Source organism: Sinocyclocheilus anshuiensis, unplaced genomic scaffold, assembly GCF_001515605.1.
Source record: "Sinocyclocheilus anshuiensis isolate Anshui unplaced genomic scaffold, SAMN03320099.WGS_v1.1 scaffold3390, whole genome shotgun sequence".
Taxonomy (NCBI): domain Eukaryota; kingdom Metazoa; phylum Chordata; class Actinopteri; order Cypriniformes; family Cyprinidae; genus Sinocyclocheilus; species Sinocyclocheilus anshuiensis.
In genome coordinates, this window is record NW_015541090.1 from 142656 (window position 1) to 165197 (window position 22542).

Below are 22542 nucleotides of genomic sequence, written 5' to 3' on the forward strand. Positions count from 1 at the left end.
TTTGTTTAACTCACGATTGTAAACTTGGGTTCTTATTGCACAGAATATTATGTCTTAAAATAATAGATTACATTTTACTGTCACTTTATCACTAGCCAATTGCATGGAGTTTGACACACACTTTGACATCAGGTGCAGACTCACACACACACACACACACACACACACACGCACACACACACACACACACACACAGATACATAATGAAAGAAAGCAGGGCTATTGTGTAACAGCCATAAAGTAATTTGCACTAGTGTTCTGTGAGACGCGGCTGTCCATAGCACAAAGTCGAGGTTGTACAGTGGACTGACACTCTTTGGATTTTGAGGATTTATGTTTTTGGATATTGAGGTGTGAGTGTGTCTGTCACTGTGTTTGTGCTTACATGTAGATCTGAATGAGCTACTGAATTATCTGTCAGAGAGCTCAATGAAGGTGTGCGTGTGGGCCTCATTTCTGCTGTGTTTCCTGGCGAGTGTATCATCTACGCCATGTCTGCCTGAGGAGTTTACTTGTGCAAGAGGCGGCTGTGTATCTGAGGAACATGTGTGTGATTTCAGAGAGAACTGTGAAGATGGCAGTGATGAGACTAACTGTAAGTATTAGTCTGTAAGTTTGTCTTATCTGCTCTTCAGCTCCTTTGTCTGCTCTTTTATTTGTGTATGTTTCCTGTGCTTATGCAGGCAATTCTTTGACAGTAATGGCCCTTTTTTCCCTCTCTGTTGGCAACATGATTTTAAATGCTCCTAAAGGCCCTCATGTGTAAATAGTGAGATTTATGGCACACGCATAAATGAGCGCACTGGGAGGTCTTACAACAGTGCTTTTATAATATTGATTGAATCCTTCTGGGGCTTTTAAAAGGCAGAACATTACAGAATTGAGGTTGATGTATTAGGGTTGACCACTATTGCTTTTGTTTTGCACCTTCATCCTTTTAATGATGCTAAGAAAAGATTTTCCATTAGCATTTTCATTTTCGTCTTACGTTGTCCATGTAAACACAGAACATTATATTATATAATTAGATTTTTTTCATTTTGCATCTCCTGAATCTATTTTGTGACAACAGATTTTAAGTCAAGCGCATATTAAATGTGTTATATGATGGATGCCGTACAGAGTTGCATGTTTTTAATGGTGTCTCTGTAAAAGATTTTAAAGGATTAGCAGACACCAGTGTTTATTTTACTGTAATGGCCTGATATAGCTTTGACTTTCCTCTCATATAGGCTCTGAGTTTGTGAGATGTGACTTTGATGAAGGCTTTTGTGGTTTTCAACTTCAAAATGAACATCATATTTGGATAAGAGGATCAGGTTTGAGCCATCCCAGTACTGAGACCGACCACAGAGAAAATGTTAATGGTAAGTAAAACAGTTCGTCTTATATCTGTATGGATACCACTTAACTCTATAAAACCCGACTGTTACGGAGCGACTGAGAGAGGCGTGCAGATCCATATGCAAAGCTTTTATTAAAAGACGTGGTCAAAAACAGGCATGAGTCAGACAATGACAAACAGGTATATTGAAGACAAGACAAAAGAGTAGTCCGGTAAACAGGCGTGGGTCAATCGATGGCGAACGTAATCCAAAAGGCGAGGCAAATGGGTAATCCAACAAACAGACTATAATCCAGACAAGGGGCAAACAAATTCCGAAATGGCAAGACAAAAGGATATCCAAGACAGGCAGGTGATCAGGAAACAGGCTACCAGACAAAACCAAGACGCGAATAGACTAGGACTAGGAACTAGAAACTAAGGGTGCTTTCACACCTGGCCTGTTGTTTCGGAACCTGGCGCGTTTCCCCCCTTAGCTCGGTTTGTTTGGGAATATGTGAAAATGGCAATCGCGCCCGGATCCGCACCAAAACAATCGGTTCGAGATCGCCTGAACGAGGTGGTCTCAGCTCGATTAAAATCGAACTCTGGAGCTGTTCGGTTGTAGTGAGAAAGCAATCCGATCTAACGGACCAACGAACCAGGCTATATCACAATTTATGATGGGTAATTCCCGATGAATCCTGGACTCCTGCTCAAAATGATAAATTAATATTAAAAAAATAATTAAAAAAACCCAACAATAAGCCCACGAAGCTATTATTGTTCCATCCTGACGGATGACAGCCGTGACAGCTAAATGGAATCCCGGAAAATAAACCATGGAACTTTGACCAATGAGACAACAGTGGAATTGGCTCCGTAAAGTAGCTATCATTAGGAGAGCGATAATCGCTAAACAATACTCAGCTCGAGTGGTGGTTAGGACCTCGTATTTATAGTGTGTGTGATTAGTGAAATGGAACATGGGAAATGTAGTCCAGGGCGACGTGTAACAGTCTGTGTAGTGTGAGAGTCAATATAATCAGAAGACGACCTCTGGTGGCGAGCGGACAGAAGACCACGGACAGGATTCGTGACACTGATACATGATACATGAATTTGTAAGGCCTCTAATTATTAACATGATCAGCGTTTCTGAAAAACCTGTTGTACAAAATCTTCTACATGACTTCCACCCTATAACTGATAGTACATACTAAATTCCATAATTGCATTTTTTTTTACTTTTACATATGAGTTTTTTCTCCCTCAGTGTAAACACCATATTCTCTAGATGTTAATAAGGTTTGGTTTTATATTGTATTTCCTGACTTCTCAGGACACTCTTTATTCTCTTTTGTCAGGTCACTGTCTCTATATACAATCAAAAACTGGAGGAGGAGTCACTGCTGAAATATACAGTCCTCTCTTCCAGCCTTCACAGACATGCTGGGTACAGAAAAAACATGACTAAACATCTTTTGGTGTTGTATTTAATTTTCTGTTCTTTGAATTAATTATTAAATTCGGATACCACATGAATCAGTAGCCTATTTGCCAAACCGCCATCTGCTTTTTAGAGCAAGCTATCAAAACACTATTTTCCATAATATATACACAACTGTGTGATATTGCTTTTATACAGCTGTTAAAAATTAATATTGACTTACATTTTAGACACAGTATTGCCAGTTAATTTGTCTATTTTTGCTCTGCCAACAAAATTGTTCAGAACAAAGTCACTGCAGGTCTTTGCACACTGAGTCCGAAATTCTCGTCCAAAATTTTCGTACGTTAAAAAATAGATACAACCTCACATTATGTCAATCACGTTTACACACTGCCTCTGAAACTTTAGTCTGTCATAAAAAAATGTTTGGACCAGGTTCGATTTTCTGCGTTTTCGTATCCATAGCAAGCATTTTGATAGGAAAGGATGACGAATAAAAAAAAAAACGCATACGAAAATTTCGGACTCGTTGTGCAAGGACCTTTACTCTGGTTTAGTTCCTGAATGAATAGGCTGACGGAATGGTTCACTTATAGGCACTTGTCACCACTGACTGATGTGAAACCTGCAAAAAGATTGGCTGACAAATCATCACCACTAATGCGCATACTGACAGTCTGTCTCAAATTAACACAGACAAGCGGGTTGATTAAAAACAATGAAAAGTCCCAGTGTCTAATTAAATAGCCTATTAAAAAAATTATATGAACGATTTTAGTAGTTCAATAAATGGACCAATGCAATGTGTTTGTTTTTTGTCAAGAGAGACATACTGAAGAGTTTACCACAAACCATAAGCAGCATCATGTTAAGTGCTTGGCTCAAGCCCTCCATTATGTGTGTAGAGCACTTATCCACTGCCCCGGCTACACACTCTTATTGACAGCAGAGAGTTATGCATAGGCTGTCAGAGCCCTGACACAGTGGGTAGTGCATGCACTCATTGTGATGTATGGTTTTAGATTCTCCGTTATCGAATATGGAGTAATTCACTTTGAGTGCTTCTCTGCTTAAACGAAAATAAGATGACATTGAACTTGGCAGTAAGATGCAATAACATAACCTCACTTTACAACAAAACTGCTTTGAATATTAGATGCTTTCAGCATTCATTTGGTCTCATTTGGCCAAATGCTGAATATCTTTAATGTTTCATCTTTAAAGCTCAAAATGTGTAATGAAGTGATCAATGCACCTCTTGAATCCTTTGTTCACGTAGCATGTTCTTTTGAGGGATTTATATTTTCTCTCCCTTTGTTGTCCTTTCCTTTGAACAGTTAACTTTCTATCGTCATATTGGGATGCTGGCTGGGGCTTTGCAGGTTCTGATCCAGTTCAAATCTTCGGGAGAGATGCAGGCTTGGTTTCAGTCCACCTCCAATCCTGATCCACACACTCTTCCCTGGATGCGAACAGTGGTGGTGTTAAACAGCGGAGAGGAGTTTAAGGTTGGTGTGCATGTACTGTATGAGAGTTTATGTGTGTTTGAGGGAAGGGGTATTATTGTTTGGTATGTATGGTGCATAGTTCAATCAGTAACACAAAATCACTGTGAATCTACAGGTTGTGATTAGAGGATTGATATTCAACAGCAGTGACCCATATGAAGTTGTAGCGATTGATGACGTGTCCTTCAGCAGAGGATGTGTGGTAGCAGTAGGTGGGTGAACACTAATATGTCTTCTCAAGAGTGCTTTTTTCGGCGAATCAGTCTGCACAGTCTGGACTGTTTCAGGGTACCATGTATATCCAATAAGGCTGCCTAAATACACCTAATTCAATTGTTCCCCTAAAAATTACATTTGTCGTTACAAATCTGTATGACTGACTTTATTCTGTGGCGCATCAGTATCATTCTGCGGTGTCGCTAGACCATTTTTACTGGGGCAAGAGCCCCAGTGAAATACTGTGCCCCAGTAAAAAAGTTACTGATAAATCCTTATGTGTCAGTGGGATTGATGTATACTGGCATGAGAATCATTTTGATTGATAATACTTAAGCGATCAAGTCACGTGTGTTTTCTGTTAGCTGTTGTAAGAATCTATAGTCTGCCCCGACCCAGATTCCACTCCACAATATATGTTTGATCATGCTCATTTCCCAAAATGGCTTAATTATTGTAGAGAAGAAGAAAGTCAACCGTTATGTTGTTTCTAGACTATTTGGGATAATCACATCCTGAGCAAATGGTGACCAATTGTAAAATGGGAACGGATGTGGGACACACGTCCTCATCACTTTTTCTTACTCTGTCTAGAATCAGAACTAGCAATGCCAGATTCACAAATGAATCACTCTTTTGATCTAATCGGTCAAACTGGTTTGCAAAAAGCGCTGCGTTCCAAAAAGGATAATTCGGCTTCTGAAGGGCACTTCAGGGCACAATGCCATATTCAAGGATCAGTCCAAACAGAACTGGTTACTTCAAAGGGCCCATCAGAATGAGGGATTTTGAAGGGTACAAATTATGGACACTTTGCCTCCATGATTGTTTCCGTGGGTTTAATTGCATGACGACAGTCCCTCCTTTATTGGCTTTGGGAATATAGAAGTGAGTTTGAAGAGAAAGTTTTTTGTTCATCCCTTCGAGGCTCTCAGTCTGGAGGGTAAAACCTTCAAAGGGACTAAGGAATAGGGATGAGTTCTTCAGAATGAAACGCAGTGTTGGTCTGAAATTGTTTGTGATTCAGTTTGATTCATTCGGATGCACTCAAGCACTGAAATGGATAGTTCACCCAAAAATGTAAATTCTGTCATTAATTACTCCCCCGTCATGTCGTTCTAAACCCGTAAGACCATCGTTCATCTTCGGAACACAAAGTAAGATATTTTTGATGAAATCCGAGAGCCATCTGACCCTCCGTAGACAGCAATGCAACTGAAACGTTCCCAGACTCAACTATGTTAACTATTTTAATATAGTTAAAATAGTCCATGTGACATCAGTTTCAAGCGTAATATTACAAAGCTACAAGAATACTTTTTGTGCACAAAGAAAACAAAACTAATAACTTTATTCAACAATTCTTCGCAACTCAACACGTCACCGTCCTCCTCCATTATTGAGATTACCACGATGTATGCACGTGCTGCTGCTGACGTAAAACATGCATGCGCTGCGCCTGGTTTACGAATTGCGTGTTTTACGCAAAAAAGTATTCTCGTAGCTTCGTAAAATTCTGGTTGAACCACTGGTTTCACATGTACTATTTTAACGATGTCCTCACTACGTTTCTGGACCTGGGAACATTTCAGTTGCATTGCTTTCTATGGAGGCTCAGAAAGCTCTTGGATTTCATCAAACATATCCCAATTTGTGTTCCAAAGATGAACGAAGGTCTTAAGATTTTGGAAGAGTTAGGGTGATTAATTAATGACAGAATTTTCCTTTTGGGTGAATTATTTCTTGAATTGTTTGCAGCGGATTCTCACACTGCAATAATAACAGGAATACAGGATGTTTTATAAAAGAGCAGTGGATTAGGTGGATATTTTCCTACAGTTTATTGTAGGAAATGCAAATGTCTTCTATCTTTTGTCAATGATCAAACAGCTCTTTATTGCACATGCAGCTTGTGAACGAAACTGTGCTGCAGGTAAAGCCAATTTATTTAGGTACAAATCAGTATTAAAAAGGGTCTCAAAATATGGACACACTTTTTTTGATGGAGGGCCTCATGTGCCCTTTTACTGATGAAAGTCTGGAAATTCCCCTGATATCATCAGTATGTGTGCTTCATTGAAGTTATCCATGTCTGAATATGTTCCTCCTTCAGACATCCATGTTTGGATTATAATGTAGCTGTTTGTAAAGATGCAAAGATGAAGTTATGTGATGGATTTGCTTTAGAAATTTCTGAAGGGTGTGAGGTGCAGAGAGCTCAAGAGATGCAGGAATATAAAGCTGTAAATAAGGCCTAATACATTTACCGCCTGTGCTGGATGGACTACGACACCAGAGGGACAATAGTGATGGGCAGAAGGGAACCTCAGCAACTTTCTAATTTACAGCTCAGCCCATTATAGAAAGAAGAAGAGACATCAGTTACATTTTTAATTTCGAGTATATATAAATGCCATGACAACATCATGGTGGGTTTTATTATCTTCTGAAGATTTTATAGGTCTACATTTTAAGGTGTAATTGCTGACACAGCTTTGCAGTAAGTCAATAACTTTTATTTTACACATCGGTCACAAAAATGCTTAACTATTTATGAGAGAAGATAATCTTGCTTTATTTTCCACCATAAATACAGATCTGCACAGAACAGAACAGAACAAGGTTGATTTTCTATGGCCAAGTGTTTCGAAGGGAGGTTTATGTGTTTAGTTGTAAATGTGTGTGTGTGTTACGATACCGCATTATTGTGATTTATTTCAGCAGTACTCTGGACAGTCAGATTAATCATAATAATGTGCCCATGTCCAGATCTACATCACATGACCCCGTAAACAGAGGTGATAATGCAGGAAGGAGCTCTAAGCCACTCTTCACTTTATGAGTCCCTTCTTGACCTTTTGCTTACCTTTTCTATGAAATATGTATTTTGGCTTTATTGTTTTCTCCAGAGACTGACATCAAGGCACCTCTTCCAACTCAGTGCCCCTCGTCTCAGTTTCACTGTGGGGCAAATGAATGTGTAGAAGGGGTGAAAGTGTGCGATTTTTTATTAGACTGCCCCAATGGAGAGGACGAGGCCAAATGTTGTGAGTATCCATCTTATTTTTAATGTAACTGTGTGTACAGCCATTTGTAAACTGAATGTCTTGCAGGTGTCATTCGCTTACAGTTATTTTTATTGCAGAAATAGCTTACTTAAGAGACTGTAGTAAGCTAGACTGAGAGACTGGAGACTTGAAAATTTAAAACAGCTTGCATAATTTCACTGGAACATGAGCCATGTCACTGTTTAAGAAACATTTACCTTGACTGATACCAAATACTTTTTTTTTGTTGTACAATGAATGAAAAAAGTTCACCCATAAACGAAAATTCTGTCATCATTTACTCACCCTCATGTAGTTACAAACCTACTGTATATGGCTTTCTTTCTTCCTTGGAATATAAATAAGATATTCTGAAAGTTTGAACTAATTTGTCTATATTTTCAATGATGGTTTTATGTTTCATTTACTGTTTCATTATTATTTCATGATGTTAATTTGACTTTCAGCGGCACAGTGTGATTTTGAGTCCGACTCGTGTGGCTGGTATGAGCTTGTCCAGGGTGATGGGTTTGAATGGGTGAGAGGCTCAGCTAATGGAGTCGCCATAGATTATCCGGACCAAACACCACCCCAGGACCACTCTACTAATACAAGTGCAGGTGAGGGCACTGACATAAATACACAGACTAAATAAATCATGAAATTATTTTGTCTCACATTTAATTTACTCTCACTCCCAAAAGATGCTAAAACTGTAGTTCTGACCTATAAACCACATCCACTTATTCCATGTGCACATTTCCTAACATTTCTGTTTCTCCATGAAGAACCTCTACTTAGTTTTAACTAGCACTGGAACATTTTTAAAAATCCCATTTAACTTATAATGTTTATCTACAAATCACCTGGGAGCGTAAATTGTGTGAGAATTAGGCTAGTTCATTTCAATTTTAGTGCTTTGCGAAAGAAAAATAGTGCTGCTTTTCATATTGTGCTCCCATAGATAATTAATTAGGTTTGGCCTCTGGGAGATTTGTAAATTAAATGCGAATTACTGGAATGGTGGCAATGGCATTTCCAATTTCAGGTTTTGTTAATACTTTTTAAATATTTTACTATCTCTTTTTCTCCCCCTTTAAGGCCACTTCATGTTTATTTTCAAGAGGAGCAGCAGGTTGTCCCAGCAGGCTTTGCTGCGCAGTCCTACATTCCAGCAAACAAGTTCAGTCTGTGTCATGACCTTCTGGTAAGGCTCTGGCCTTATCTCTTTCTAAGCTAGTAAAATGCATTAATTAAAATATATTATATCTAAACATATATGTTAATATTTGCAAAAACACAAATAAAATAATATTCTTCACTGCAGTATATTTTTTAACATTCATTGTTTAGATTCAATATTTGCATTGATTGTTTTGCTTACAGGCACTATAATTCTGGCCATTCTGTTGGTGCTGCTGAAATGCACTTGGTGATAGAGGGCTCAGACAGCAGCACTATACTTTGGCAAACACTTTACAACCAAGGTAGCCAGTGGCACCCTGTAATTGTCCAGATTGGCAGACAGACCAGGCCTTTCCACATCTCAGTTGCAAAACGGAGCTTGGCTGTGTATGAAGGAGTCTCCGCTCTAGATGATATTATGTTCCATAACTGCTCATTGCCCAAAGCTGTGGAGATGTGCCCAACTCCTAATCACCTTCACTGTAGCCGGAGCAAAGCATGTGTGGACTATTACCAGATCTGTGACCTGATCGATGACTGTGGAGATGGAACAGATGAGGAAAACTGCTGTCAGTATTGGTGGAGTTTTAAATGGTCATTGAAGCAGTTCATATTGTTTGACGTTAGCAGTCACATTTACAGTGATCTTTTCTTCTCCAATCAGCGCCGGAGCTAATGTGTGACTTTGAGGAAGGCCTGTGTAGCTGGACTCAGGAACACGAGGAAGACATGTTTGATTGGACCCGTATCCAAGGACCCACTCCCACTTTCAACACAGGCCCATGGAAGGACCACACACGAGCCAATGTGGATGGCCACTTCCTCTATATCGAATCTTCAGACCCACAGAAGTTCAAAGACACGGCCGTTCTTATCAGTCGGCCTTTTCTCCAAACTCCTCGCCGAGGTCCTGAATCCGAACCACCCTGTGTTTTTAGGTTCCACTATCACATGTTTGGCCAGCATGTGTTTAATTTGGCTTTGTACATGCGCACCCGTAACAGTGGCCGGGGCAACTTGTTGTGGGTTCGCTATGGTGACCAAGGCAACTTCTGGCACAGGAAGACACTGCTGATCAACAGCGCATACCACTTTCAGGTGAGTTATTGATCAGAATTATGAGGACTGGAGTGTATGGGTGTAATGGTGTCCTTGTGTGCTGAATCATTTGATTAACTGGCTGCTCCAGCTTTAAATGTTATGCTCATACATGCACTCTGTTGATAATGCATGCACTAAAGTCTGAGCAATCATAGTAACCACAAAGCATGCTGAAGTGTAGGCTAGTATTAGCAATATTAAAAATTATTTTCCAAACTTATTAAAATATAAATTATAATCCATATCATCATGTAATTCCAGTCATTCCAGATATGTAGTACAAATGTTTGCTTATCTGCATTTCCAGACAAAAAAAAATGTAGACAAGAGGAAAAAAAAATATTTCAATGCTTTTGCATTCTTTTGTGAAAGAAATGATATGTGATGAGGAACATTTATATTTAAGTGCTTTTGCGAGTTAATGCAACGTTACAATCCACTTGTTAAGTTGTGACAAGTAATACTGTTTCCAGGTCCAAGCCTCTCTCTACTCGTTTCAATTGAGAATACTATCTAATACGTAAGGAATAATTGACGACGGGCCGTTGAATGATTAGAAAAATAATGCACACCCTTCGCGTCGTGGCCGTTACACCTCGGGTGTGCATTATTTTTCTAATAATTCAACGTACCGTCGTCAATTATTCCGCTTATACTACGGTTACCACACCTCATGACATCGATCAGATGATATATTTAAAGGGATTCGTCCGGTTTTTGTACTTAAATCGCTATTGTGAGTAGATTATTTCTTCCGCATCTCATCCAACGCCTCTTTTGCTAGTTCCAAAACGTCATTTTAAAGCTGGTAATGGAGGCTTGGGCCGTTGATAGCATTCTAATGCAGTTATTAATGAAGTTATTAGAAAGAGAGCGAGAGAGACAGAGACACACAGAGAAAGAGAGAGAGAGAGAGAGAGAGAGAGAGAGAGAGAGAGAGAGTTAAGCGTCCACTAAACGATTAATGTTAATACATGTCAGAAAAAAAGTCTCAAGAACTAAGTACAAATAACATTGTGTGTGTGTGTGTGTGTGTGTGTGTGTCTTCAGAACGTTAGGCCTATTAAAACCAGATAACTTTGAGCCAACATTCTACTGACGTTTCTGGAAGAATGTTTGTTTAGAACTTTCAGAGAATCTTGCCAGACTATTAGCTAAAGTTCTGAGGACGTTCCCCGTTAGTTGGGTATCCACCTTTTTCTTCAACGCAGAAGTAAGCCTATGGGTGAGACTTCCGGTTCATTACCCGCTATAGGTAAATAACGAGGAAAATAACAACGTGCAGTAAACGGTAAAACTACAAACCAGTGTGTTCATAATTAAGAGAATACATTAAAATAATATGATAAGACACACCAACTTTCAATATCAAGCAGCAAAACGAACTGTTTTGTTCAGCTAAAAATAGCTGGACGGAGTGGACTCAGATGAGACCGGAAGCCAGACCCATAGAATTTACAAATGGCCGTGCCCATTTTTACGACAAGAAAAAGGTGTAAAGCACTTTATGAGAGCTATTCATTTACAGCACACATTTAACAAGCAGATAGTTGACAGGTTATTTTTTAGCATCTCTTTCTGCTGGTTACATCGGTACACCAGTAGGTGGCAGCAGTTGAGTCTTTATGTGGACGTTTGACTCATTCACTCAACCGATTCCTTCAAAAACACATTTAGGAATGGCAGAATTTGTTTGTGGTTTGTTTGGAGTAAGTTACTTAATATTAACTTTATTGAACTGCCCTTACGACAATTAACCATGGTTTTACTACAAATGAAACCAAAAAACCACGGTTACTTTAGTTTAACCATGGTATTTGTAGTAAAACTGTGGTTATACAAATGGTAATCAGTACTCCAAAACAGCATGGTTACTACACTTTTACTACAATAAAACCATGGTTAATTTTCGTAAGGGTGTTGAGTAAGGCGCACAGAGCATATTTACATATTCATAATTCATCTAAACACCGCTCTCATCAGTGTGGACGGTGTCTAGATGTTCATTAACAGTATATTGCTTCAAAGGTATTTCCAACTTTTTTTCTTCAAAGTGAAGAACACTGAAAGACACTGAATCACATTCGATCTCTTGTACGTTACGTGTACACGAGTGCGAGCACGAGCAAGTTGCTGGCTGCAGTTCACTTAACGGCCACCGGGGTCGCTAATAACAAGGGTTTATGAAATCTACATATAGCCCGATATTAACAATTATAAATCCAGTGTCTCTTATTATTAAGTGATTCGCTTGTTCTTAATGTGTCCATTTTAAAGACTTCAATTGAAAGTAGCTAAAACTGGTAGCTAAATGTCACTAGATGACATCACAATGGCAAATTCACTGATCTATATAAAGATGAATGTAGATCAGTGGGCAAGATGAGAACTTAGATAAGGTTTGTCCAAGAAGTTGCTATATTTGTCCCTAAACTTTTGAAAAAAAGTCTCAAAAGGGGCAGGGAAGTCGCTAAATCTAGCTACAAAGTAGCTAAACTGGCAACACTGATTGTAGTCCACTTATGTTTTAGATCGTTGTTAGTAAATTGTTTCCCATCCGATAACCGAGCACACTGTTTATAATATAGATAGGCCTTCTTTCTTTCTTTCTTTCTTGCTGCTACAGATTTTAGTGGAGGGGACTGTTGGTGATGACTTCAGAGGAGATATTGCCATAGACGATCTGTCTTTCATTGGCTGTCAGCCATATGATGGTGAAGTAAAAATGATATGGAATTAGCTTCATATGAAAGAAAATCCTTAAAGGGGTCATATGATGCTTTTTTAAAGATCATTATTTTGTGTATTTGGTGTAACAGAATATGTTGACATGCTTTAATGTTCAAAAAACATTATTTTTCAAATACTGTACATTATTGTAAGTCCTATATGACCTGCCTCTCTCAAACGCTTAGTTTTCTACAAAGTCCCTCCTTCCGACAAGCGCAGTCTGCTCTGATTGGCCAGCTGACCCAGTGCATTGTGATTGGCCGAACACCGCAAGCACTCGTCGGAAATGTAACGCCCCTTACCATAATCGCGAGCTTCATCTTTCAAAATAAATGTAAAGACAGTCTCTCTCTCTCTCACACACACACGCGAGCGCACACACACATACACACACACACACACAATGCGGAAAACTCCGCATTTGAACAGTCAATAGCAAATACTTAAACTAATAACAAAACAGTAGCTGATTCAGAAGCGCCAGATTGTCATAGCAAAGTCAGAATTACCTCCTCTCCTAGGTTCACGAAACGGTCGTCCATAAAATGCATTGCTGTTCTGTTGTAAGCAATCTTAAAGATTCCTAAATGCATCTACTTTCGGAAGGCCAAATAAAGTGCTTTTGCTTTCGCCTAGAAACACACAGCGTCTCCCTGACATGGCTGCATCAACACTAACTGCGGTTACTGAAACCACGCCTTCTTTCTTTGCGTGCACATTTGGGCTGCATTATGCAAATATTTCCACATAGTGAGGTAGATATGTGGGGGCGTGTTAGAACGAGCCGTTTTAGGGGGGCGTGGCAGAGTCTTAACTTTGATAAAGAATATCTCTTTGGTTTTGAGACTTTAGTCTTTGCAACTTCAGGGATCTTATCTATGCACAATCAGCTTGTAACACTCCAAAGAGAAAGGGAAACTTGATATCGCATCATATGACCCCTTTAAAATTACATTCTTATTAGGACTGGTATCAATATGGATCCAGTTGCCCATTTCAGGACGTTAAAATTCTGGGTTTTAATGTATTTATGTGTGTATATCATTGTATATGTAGGTGAATTGCCCTCAAAGGAGCCTAGCACCTTTGCCCCCATCCCCTCCTTGTCAGCTACACCCCCTCATAGCTGCCCTCCTGACCAGTTTGTGTGCTCAACTACAAGAGAGTGTGTGAGCCTCAGTCAAGTGTGTAACTTCAAACCAGACTGCTCTGATAGCTCTGATGAAGAGCACTGTGGTATGCATCCATCTGTTTATCTGTCTGTCTGTCTGTCTACCAACTGTTCAAAAGGTTTTTTTTGTTTAGTTTTTTTTTTTTTGGAAAGAAATTATTACTTTGAGCAAGAATGGATTGAACTGATTAAAGGTGACTGTAAAGACATTTATAATTTTACAAAATGTTTTTATTTCAAATAATTGCTTTCTATTCATCAAAGAATCCTGACTTATAGTAATAAAAATGTGTGTTTTAAGCAACAAATCAGCATATTACAATGATTTCTGAATGATTAAGTGGAGTAATGATGCTTAGAATTCAGATTTGCCATCACAGGATAAAATAATATTTTAAACATATTCAAATGGTAAACAGTTATTTTAAAATGTAATATTATTCAATAATACTACTGTATGGTTTTTCCTTTTTTTATCAAACAAATGCAGCATTGGTGATCATAAGAGGCTTCTTTTTTTATAAAAATATGAATAAGATCTTACCGATACCTTCCATCATCCATCCTTCTGATATTACTGTTTTGTCTGTTCTCAGTGAAGGAGTATTGTGATTTTGAAAATGATGCTCTGTGTGGATGGTATTTAAGTGTCCCGGCCACTCCTGTTCCTCCTCATTCCTTTTGCTGGCAGACAGGACAAGGGGAGAGTATTCATCATGGAGAACAGAACCACAGACCTGCTAACGACCACACACTGTGAGCAATAAACAGCATTATTTGCTGGAATGTGTTTGTGCTTCAGTTTATAAATGCATGGTCAGGTTTGCTTATGCAGGTGTGCGTTTTCTGCTTTATTGTATGTACTCATCTGTATATGTGTACATTTTGCAGTGGTTCTTCAGAGGGTTGGTATATATTTGCGGACAGCTCCAATGGAGGATATGGTCATACCACTGATCTCTTGACTGCTCCCATTAAAATAACAGGACCCCAGTGCACACTTGTGTTCTGGTATCACATGAGTGGCTTTACTGTTGGAACGCTGCAGGTGCAGTTATCTAGAAATTATGAATATAATTGTTACTCATTTGCTGCACTGGTAACCCATGCCTAGAAAACATCAAAACATATTATTAATGTGACAGAATACATTTCGTGCTTCATTTTCTCTTTCATTGTGTTCAAATTCTAAAATGTTTGTTATGAAGGATTTTCCAGAGACCAATTTGCAGTTTGTCAAAACAATCTCAAAATTGTATGTGCAGGTCTTTATCAAATCAGTCTCTGTCACACATGAAGTTTGGTCCCAAAGTGGTAACCAAGGCAACAGCTGGAGGCGGGGTGAGGTCTTCATAGGAATCCGTCATAACATTCAGGTCAGTGTTTCTGTTACATGAGTGAGGACTAATAAATAAATGAAAAAAGACGTTTTTGAATGTCCAGCTTTTTTCCCTTTCTGGTTCTCCAGCTGTGCCTAAACAACTGCAAAAAATACACCAACATGTAATAAAACGTTCAAACATTTGAGGTCAGAAAGATTCATTTTAAAGAAAAAAACTTTATCAAGGATGCATTAAACTGAATAAACTGACAAAGGCATTTATAATGTTACCAAAATAGTCTATTTTAAATAAATGCTGTTCTTTCTATAGAGTAGAAAAATTTCTACTCTTGGAAAAAAGCTGAAAAGGTATCACAGCTTATGCAATATTGCTATTTTATTTTTACTGTATTTTTGTATATGATCAAATAAATGCAGCCTTGGTAAGCATAAGAGACATCCTTCAAATTAAAAAAAAAAATCTTACTGACCCCAAACCTTTGAACCATAGTTTATGTGTCAACCAGGTAAACAACTTTTATGAAATTTATGGTACTTGTTTACATTTTAATCAAGGTGATTGGAGAACTGTGTGTTTAGTATTCCTGAAGTATGTGGTAAAATGTTAAGTGTCAAGCTGATGTTTGGACTGTTGATGCTTGATCAGAAATATCATGACCTTTTCTCCATCTGGCCCTTGGATCATTAATATTTATCAACACTTCTTATATATAAACACTCTTACCAATGTAGTTCTTCATTGTGCTGGATACTTCATGACACACTCACTCATTAGTACTGACTGCCCTTTTGCTGTATACTATCAGGGGACTTGGTGCTCTTTAACTTATGCAGCAGCTCTCAAACACTTCCAATTCACAATCAATCTCTATGTATAGTTTTTTCCTTTAGCTTTTCACACATACATTTTTTGTTTTCTTTTAAGAGAATCAATTGATTTTGAGTGACATCTTTTCACATTAGTCTGTTTACCTGACATGTCTCATAGAGTAAATGTGTGCTTATAGATTTGTGCATTTGACTACACCGGAGTATGGAAAGTATTGTGGAGCAGATGATGTAGATACCGCAGATTAAAAGCATGCATATTTTGGTTTATGAATGTATTAATAGGTGGGTCTTCGAGCCAAGCGAGGCATCAGCTACATGGGTGATGTTGTTGTTGATGACGTGGCATTTGTGGATTGTGCCCCTCCAATAACGTCTGATCTTCCTTGTCGTAACAACGAGTTCATCTGTGCCAACGGTCACTGTATCTCTGAGGACAACTTGTGTGACTTTATTGATCACTGTGGAGATGGCTCGGATGAGAATCATTACATATGCAGTGAGAAACAAATCCATCATCCTCTTCCCTGTCCCTGTCCCTTTTTTTCAACTGTATTGAAAATTCTTCAGTGGTCAGAATTTGTGTATGGAATAACTTTACACCTCATATACTGTATTGAATGTATGCAACCATATTAAATGTAATTTCCATGTGCATTTGTGTTTGTTTTAAAGGAATAGTTCACCCAAAAATTTAAATACTGTCATGATTTGCTACCCTCATGTCTTTTTAAACCGGTATGGTGTTTATTAATTCTGTGAAGCAACATTGGAGCCCACTGACTTCTTCAGTGGGCTCCAATGTTGTTCAAACTGCAAAGTTCTTTGAAATATCTTTCTTTCTTTCTTTTTTTCTACAGAAGAAAGAAAGTCATACAGGTTTGAAACTGCATGAGGGTGAGTGAGTGATGTTCATATTTCACTATCCCTTTAACAATATTCATGTTTTTTCCCCCAGAGGGATTCAGTGGTCGCTGCAATTTCGAATTTGACCTTTGCTCCTGGAGACAGAGTCAAGATGATGATTTTGATTGGTTGATCAAACCAGGAAATATGCACACACATGGGACTGGACCATCCACTGATCACACCCTCCGCAACCCATTAGGCCACTACCTATATCTAGATGGGTCCTTCCCACAGACAACTGGACACACTGCCCGAATTGTAGGACCTCTTTTCCGCCACTGCAGCAGCGATTGCAAAGTAAGTGCTCACTGGCATTTTATGTGTTTAATTCACTGAAGTCCAGGATGAGTTTGTACTTGCATTATATTCAGTACAATACAATAGAAACAATGAACAAAAAGTAAAAAAATGAGACAAAACAAAAACAAATCAACATACAGGAATGATAATTGTGACATTTTCATGGACTTGACCAGTGGTAGATGCCTTTTGTTTTTTCTTGTCTTGTTCATATCAGTGGCATAGCCAGAATTGTAATTTTGGGGGGGGCTATCATAAAATGAGGGGGCCGCTCTATATTACATGTAGGCTATAATGTCTATATTAAATGTGCGCATTTCCAAGTGTTTGTGCGGCGTGTGGAAGCTGAATAGCAGTGCACTTATACTGCGTGACAGTTAACATGGAGGCGCCGCTGCGATCACTTGCACTTACACTCCGTCATTTTTGGTCATACAGACAAGAATAATTACATCGTATGAATCTGGTAAGGGTCTACATTTGTTTGTGTACACTCACAATAACAACAAAACGTTGTGCGCTGTAAAATAATGAAACCAAACTTGAGCGCGTCAAAAATGAACCGAACTCGTGCCTCACAGACATGAGAAATATATCTATAGAACGCGAAATGTTTTAATAATGAACCAATTCAAATAGAAAACAAATATTCTCAGATTAAGAACTGAGATGGAAGTCTCACCACTACACTCCAGTGATGAAATGTTCGTGCCGGTGTCCTGAAAACGGGGCACGTCAGTTGCCAATTCACTCGCTATCTCCTTGTGGAAAGCTGAAGCAGGCTCAGACGTAGATGGCAAACTTTCTCTTTCTCGCTCATCTTTATGTGATTTCTTGAAAAATTGTAATATTGAACCGCCATTGTCATTGGACAATTCATAAGAGTAATAAATCAACAATTCCTAATTTTTTTTATTTTAAAAAGTCTAAAAAACTGGGGGGGCAGACATGCAAATGTCCCCCCCCCCAAGGCCCCCTCGTGGCTATGCCACTGGTTCATAAGTTCCTGCTTCCTTTTTTTTTCAGAGAAAACTAATATTTTTTAATAAGATCAGCATCTTTGACATCTGTGGTGCAGATGCCACCAACAGCTTCTGAAAACCATTTGCAGAAGTTTACAGTTGGTAGTTCCCATTTTCAAAACGGATTTTTTGAAGGTTTATGGAAGTATAATTTAAACAGACTGACTAAATTCAATCCTATTAATAGGCTTAGAAAGAATAAAGTAGTAAAGTTGTCATGTTTTTATAGTACAATGAGCTCTTTTATCTGAAAAGATGATAAAGATACATTTGATTTTGGGTTCACATATTGGAACACAAACTTGAAATCTGGGCTTTTTTCCTGGTTGGGTCTTTCGTAGTTTCATAGTAATGCCACTTATGTCAGCACAAACTGCCTTGTGGTTAGTGCGTCGGCAAACAGTGCAGCTGTGCTCATGGCGACCCGAGTTCGATTCCCGTCTCGAGGTCCTTTGCCGATCCTGCTCCCCTCTCTCCATCCAATGCTTTCCTGTCATCACTCTACTGTCCTATCCAAAAAAAAAAAGGCATAGTAATACCATTTATAAATGTGTTTTTTTTTTTAACTCAGAGGTGTACACAGCACTGAAAATAGGAGCCAGCAGCACTTCTGTAACTTCCCTGCTGTGAATTTCAAAAATCCCCTAGCACTGCATGTAACCTCTCAAAATGTTACAATGTAGCTGCCGATCATCTAACGGTCCAAAAAAAGCTTTGCCTCTACAAAGTCATGTTTTAGGAAAAGCTTTATAGATTGATCTTTCCAATTAGATCATTAGCGCAATGAGGATATTTAATTCCCCTGCATTGCTGGATCCATAGCTTTTGCTCAATATAATGGGAGGAAGTGAATGTCAGGATTTGTCTCTGTTACTGTGAAGCACATAACTCAGTCATTGGGCCAGCCGGCAGCACTCAATCATCCTGTCAAACACATACACACACAAAATGTCTGTGGGAGAAAGAGGAGCACCTTTCAAAGCTCTCATCAGTTTGTGTGTGAAGGCAGGCAATCATGTTTCTGGATCTCCTCTGACTTGACAGACTGTGTTCATCCTTTTTAGAGGTGTGTATGTGCGTGTGAGATAATTAGCCCATGGAGACTCGTTTCCCCATTGTCCTCCCATTCAGTTTGCATCAATCAATCACAAGAAGCAGCTGAAGAGGAGGAGTTTTTGTGTGTACTTGTCAGCCTTGGTTAGACGTTTTTAATATTGTAAATTACAATTAGGAACTTTGGCGTTTTTTGTTGTTGTTGTTTTTATATTTTGTGTTATATGCTTAGTAAAAGTAGCAAATTTGTGTGTGACAGAATCAGTTGTCTCATCCTAAAAGGTCAAACTCTTCCACTAACTCGCCAGTCAGTCAAACACTGACAGGAGTCATTTACACATACATACAGAAACAGAAGGAGAATATCAGCCACCATAACAAGCAAAATCGATCAATAAAAGAGAAACTTTTTTTCCAGATAAACTATCTTTGCAGATTTGCTAGTTTACTTGAAGTGTATTATTGAGTCCAGCGTTTAGCTGGAATTAGCCTAAATATTTTTTGGATTGGAATATAGTATTACATTGACAAGCGATCTAAATGATTGAAAGCAGCAGAAACACATAAATATCTTTATGAGGAAGTCATTGATTCATTCACTTAACTATAATTTGTTCAAAAAATCTGAATCATTTTTATTTTTATTTTTTTTAGTGAGTTAAATCATTCAATCGACCAGTTTGTTCAAAACACTGGTTAATTAAAGGCTTGGAGACTTTCAAAGTTTATTCTGATTTGAAGCCATTTATGTTGGCTAAGCAGAAATAGGCAAACTATTTGGGAATATTGTATCTAAAATGTAAGTTCATTAGTATTAACTGTTAAATAAATAATATTAAACTAGTAATCGTACTGTTGGTCTAAACATCAACGCTGCTGTGATTACTGTGGCATATTTGTTTATAACAGCACTTTTGCTACTGGGATATTATTGATAAATTATTCTTTCTTTTTGTCTGATTTCCAAGATGGTCTTTTATGTCCATATGTCTGGTGACGGCATTGGCACTCTGAATGTGTACATGTCTACAAACTCCAATCGCTCACTCTTACTCAGCCTTACTGGAAATCAAGGCAACTACTGGAGCAGACAGGAACTGCCTCTCTCGTCTACTGACAACTTCCGCATTATGTTTGAAGGCAAGGTGGGCCGTAATACCAGAGTTCACATCTGCCTGGATGACATCACCTTCTCATCAGGCTGTATTCTTTTCAACAAATTTGAGAAAGACTCCACTCCCCGGTTACTTCCAGGTACAGTTGCACTAACTGTGCCATATATACATGCAGAGCTATCAGTGTAAAACATTTATTAGGACTGGAGTAATGATGCTGAAAATTCAGCTTTGCATCACAGGAATAAATTACATTGGGAAATGTATTTAAAAAAATTTTTTTTATTGAATTATTTCACAATATTCAAGTTTTTACAAACATTTACATAGGTTCTTGAATTTATGTGAAATATGAGACCTTTCAAAAACATTAATAACAAAAAAAGAGAAGCATTCAGTACTATAAACATTAGCATATTGTGATGACCAGAATAAAATAAACATCATCTGTTTTTATACATTAAAATATTTATCTATGTGTGTGTTTTCACAGGATCCTGTCCACCGGGTTCTCTACAGTGTAACAATGGCAATTGTTACAAACCAGAGCAGAAATGTGACTTCACTGATGACTGTGGAGATGGAACGGATGAATTGGATTGTGGGACGTCCTGCTCATTTGAACATGGGCACTGTGGTTGGAAAAGCAGCATGGCAGATACCTTTAGTTGGGCTCATGGAGTCGGCTCCATTCATATGATCAGACCTCCTCATGATCACACACTTAAAAATGAAAGCGGTAAGACTGTGTAGCCTCCTTTATTGATTTGGTGCTCTGCTTCTCTTTATCTCAGCAAGATATCTTTATTAATAAAGCAGTTGTGAGCTTGTGATATTGTGTATGACCATCCATAAGCAAGGTTTTATAGCATCAACAGAACTGTCTGAGTCCCAAAAACCCATGAAAGATACAGTAAGTGGGAAAGCCATTCTTGATGACAGTTAGATGTCCTAGCAGAGATCTATACATCACCATTTGGCAATCCTATATTTCTATTATTTCTGACTCCAATAGCATACACAATCGCAGTTTAGCTTCATCTCTGTTTGAGTTCATCCGTTTGTAATTTTCAGAATTACTAGACTTTAATTTGGTTTTATGCCAGATTAGATTATAAAAATTATGTTACATTAAAAATACCACTTCAAAATTGCCTTAGTGTACTATTTTCAGTGAATATTTGAAATACTCTTGCATCCATGCTTTTTAGACTGATAATGCCCATAAATCCTTGCTCTGTGTTCCTAATCAATGGAAGAGGTGGAGTTTGCACAATACAACTTTCAGGAGTGTGGGCATGCAGATTTTTATCAGTCTGTTACGTTTTGTTAGTTGCAAGATGGCTAAATTGAGTTCTTAGGAAGGTGACCCAGCCAAAATTGCAAAGGTGTGTGGCATTAAATCTTAACTAATGCTTCCAGGATGTAGGTTTGAGCACCTGATGATATGAAAGCTATTACATGGATATTAATAATTGTCAGTCTCTCTCTACACAGGCCAGTTTGTATATCTGGCAGCCACTCCTGTGGGATTGAAGGGAGATAAAGCTCACATGAGAAGTTCTGTGTGGAAGGAGTCTAGTGCCATATGTAAACTCTCCTTCTGGTACTATATTTCTGAAAAAGCCACAGGAATCATCCGGCTCTTCATTAAGGTACCTAACATGACTAGATCTTACCAAGTGAAGCAAACATACACTGCCACTGGAATATATCGCTTAAATCAGGGAAAGTGTGGAGGCCTTTATAGCTCTTTTAACATAAGCTGAAACTAGCGTTACGCACGTTATGTCAAATTTCGGAAACATGTTCTTACATGACTTTGCAGTCCTGTGTTATGTGTGAATCTTAGCTGAGATAAACCATTTAGCACTTAAAGTTTGTGTTATGAAACATACCTCAAGAGGGATTATGTGCAATAAACAATTGCCATAGGAAGCTCTTTATGTGAGAATGGGGCAGAAGCATTGGGAGGTGATGAATGTATGAAACTACAGAATTATGAAAAATGTCAAAGAAAGTGAAAAAACGTTCTTTTTTGTTTTTTACTTAGCATGAAACGGAAATGTGATTGCCTTGTTTTGCCTACTGTGACATATACCCAAATGAAACGGCAAAAAAATGTAGGATGGGGCTTGATTTTGTCCAATGGGAATTGATTGGATCATTGGATTGTTTTCTGTTTGCTGTGGTGATTTTTGATTAAAGATTATGAGGGCTTATAAGAACCTTTTCTGC

General features: G+C 38.4%; 1 protein-coding gene across 1 annotated transcript in view; it reads left to right on the forward strand.

The window, feature by feature from the left end:
* Positions 1–429: 429 nt before the first annotated feature.
* Positions 430–22542, forward strand: part of LOC107690733 (MAM and LDL-receptor class A domain-containing protein 1-like) — a 34075-nt gene continuing 11962 nt past the window's right edge. The window contains exons 1-20 of the mRNA XM_016489141.1: positions 430–595; positions 1233–1367; positions 2692–2780; positions 4115–4285; positions 4401–4497; positions 7411–7548; positions 8016–8168; positions 8650–8755; positions 8935–9302; positions 9398–9831; positions 12461–12548; positions 13621–13800; positions 14332–14491; positions 14627–14783; positions 15001–15111; positions 16191–16404; positions 16864–17111; positions 20158–20443; positions 20798–21043; positions 21802–21959. Coding sequence (XP_016344627.1) covers positions 430–595; positions 1233–1367; positions 2692–2780; positions 4115–4285; positions 4401–4497; positions 7411–7548; positions 8016–8168; positions 8650–8755; positions 8935–9302; positions 9398–9831; positions 12461–12548; positions 13621–13800; positions 14332–14491; positions 14627–14783; positions 15001–15111; positions 16191–16404; positions 16864–17111; positions 20158–20443; positions 20798–21043; positions 21802–21959 — 3705 coding nt within the window. The remainder of the gene's footprint in view (positions 596–1232; positions 1368–2691; positions 2781–4114; positions 4286–4400; positions 4498–7410; positions 7549–8015; positions 8169–8649; positions 8756–8934; positions 9303–9397; positions 9832–12460; positions 12549–13620; positions 13801–14331; positions 14492–14626; positions 14784–15000; positions 15112–16190; positions 16405–16863; positions 17112–20157; positions 20444–20797; positions 21044–21801; positions 21960–22542) is intronic.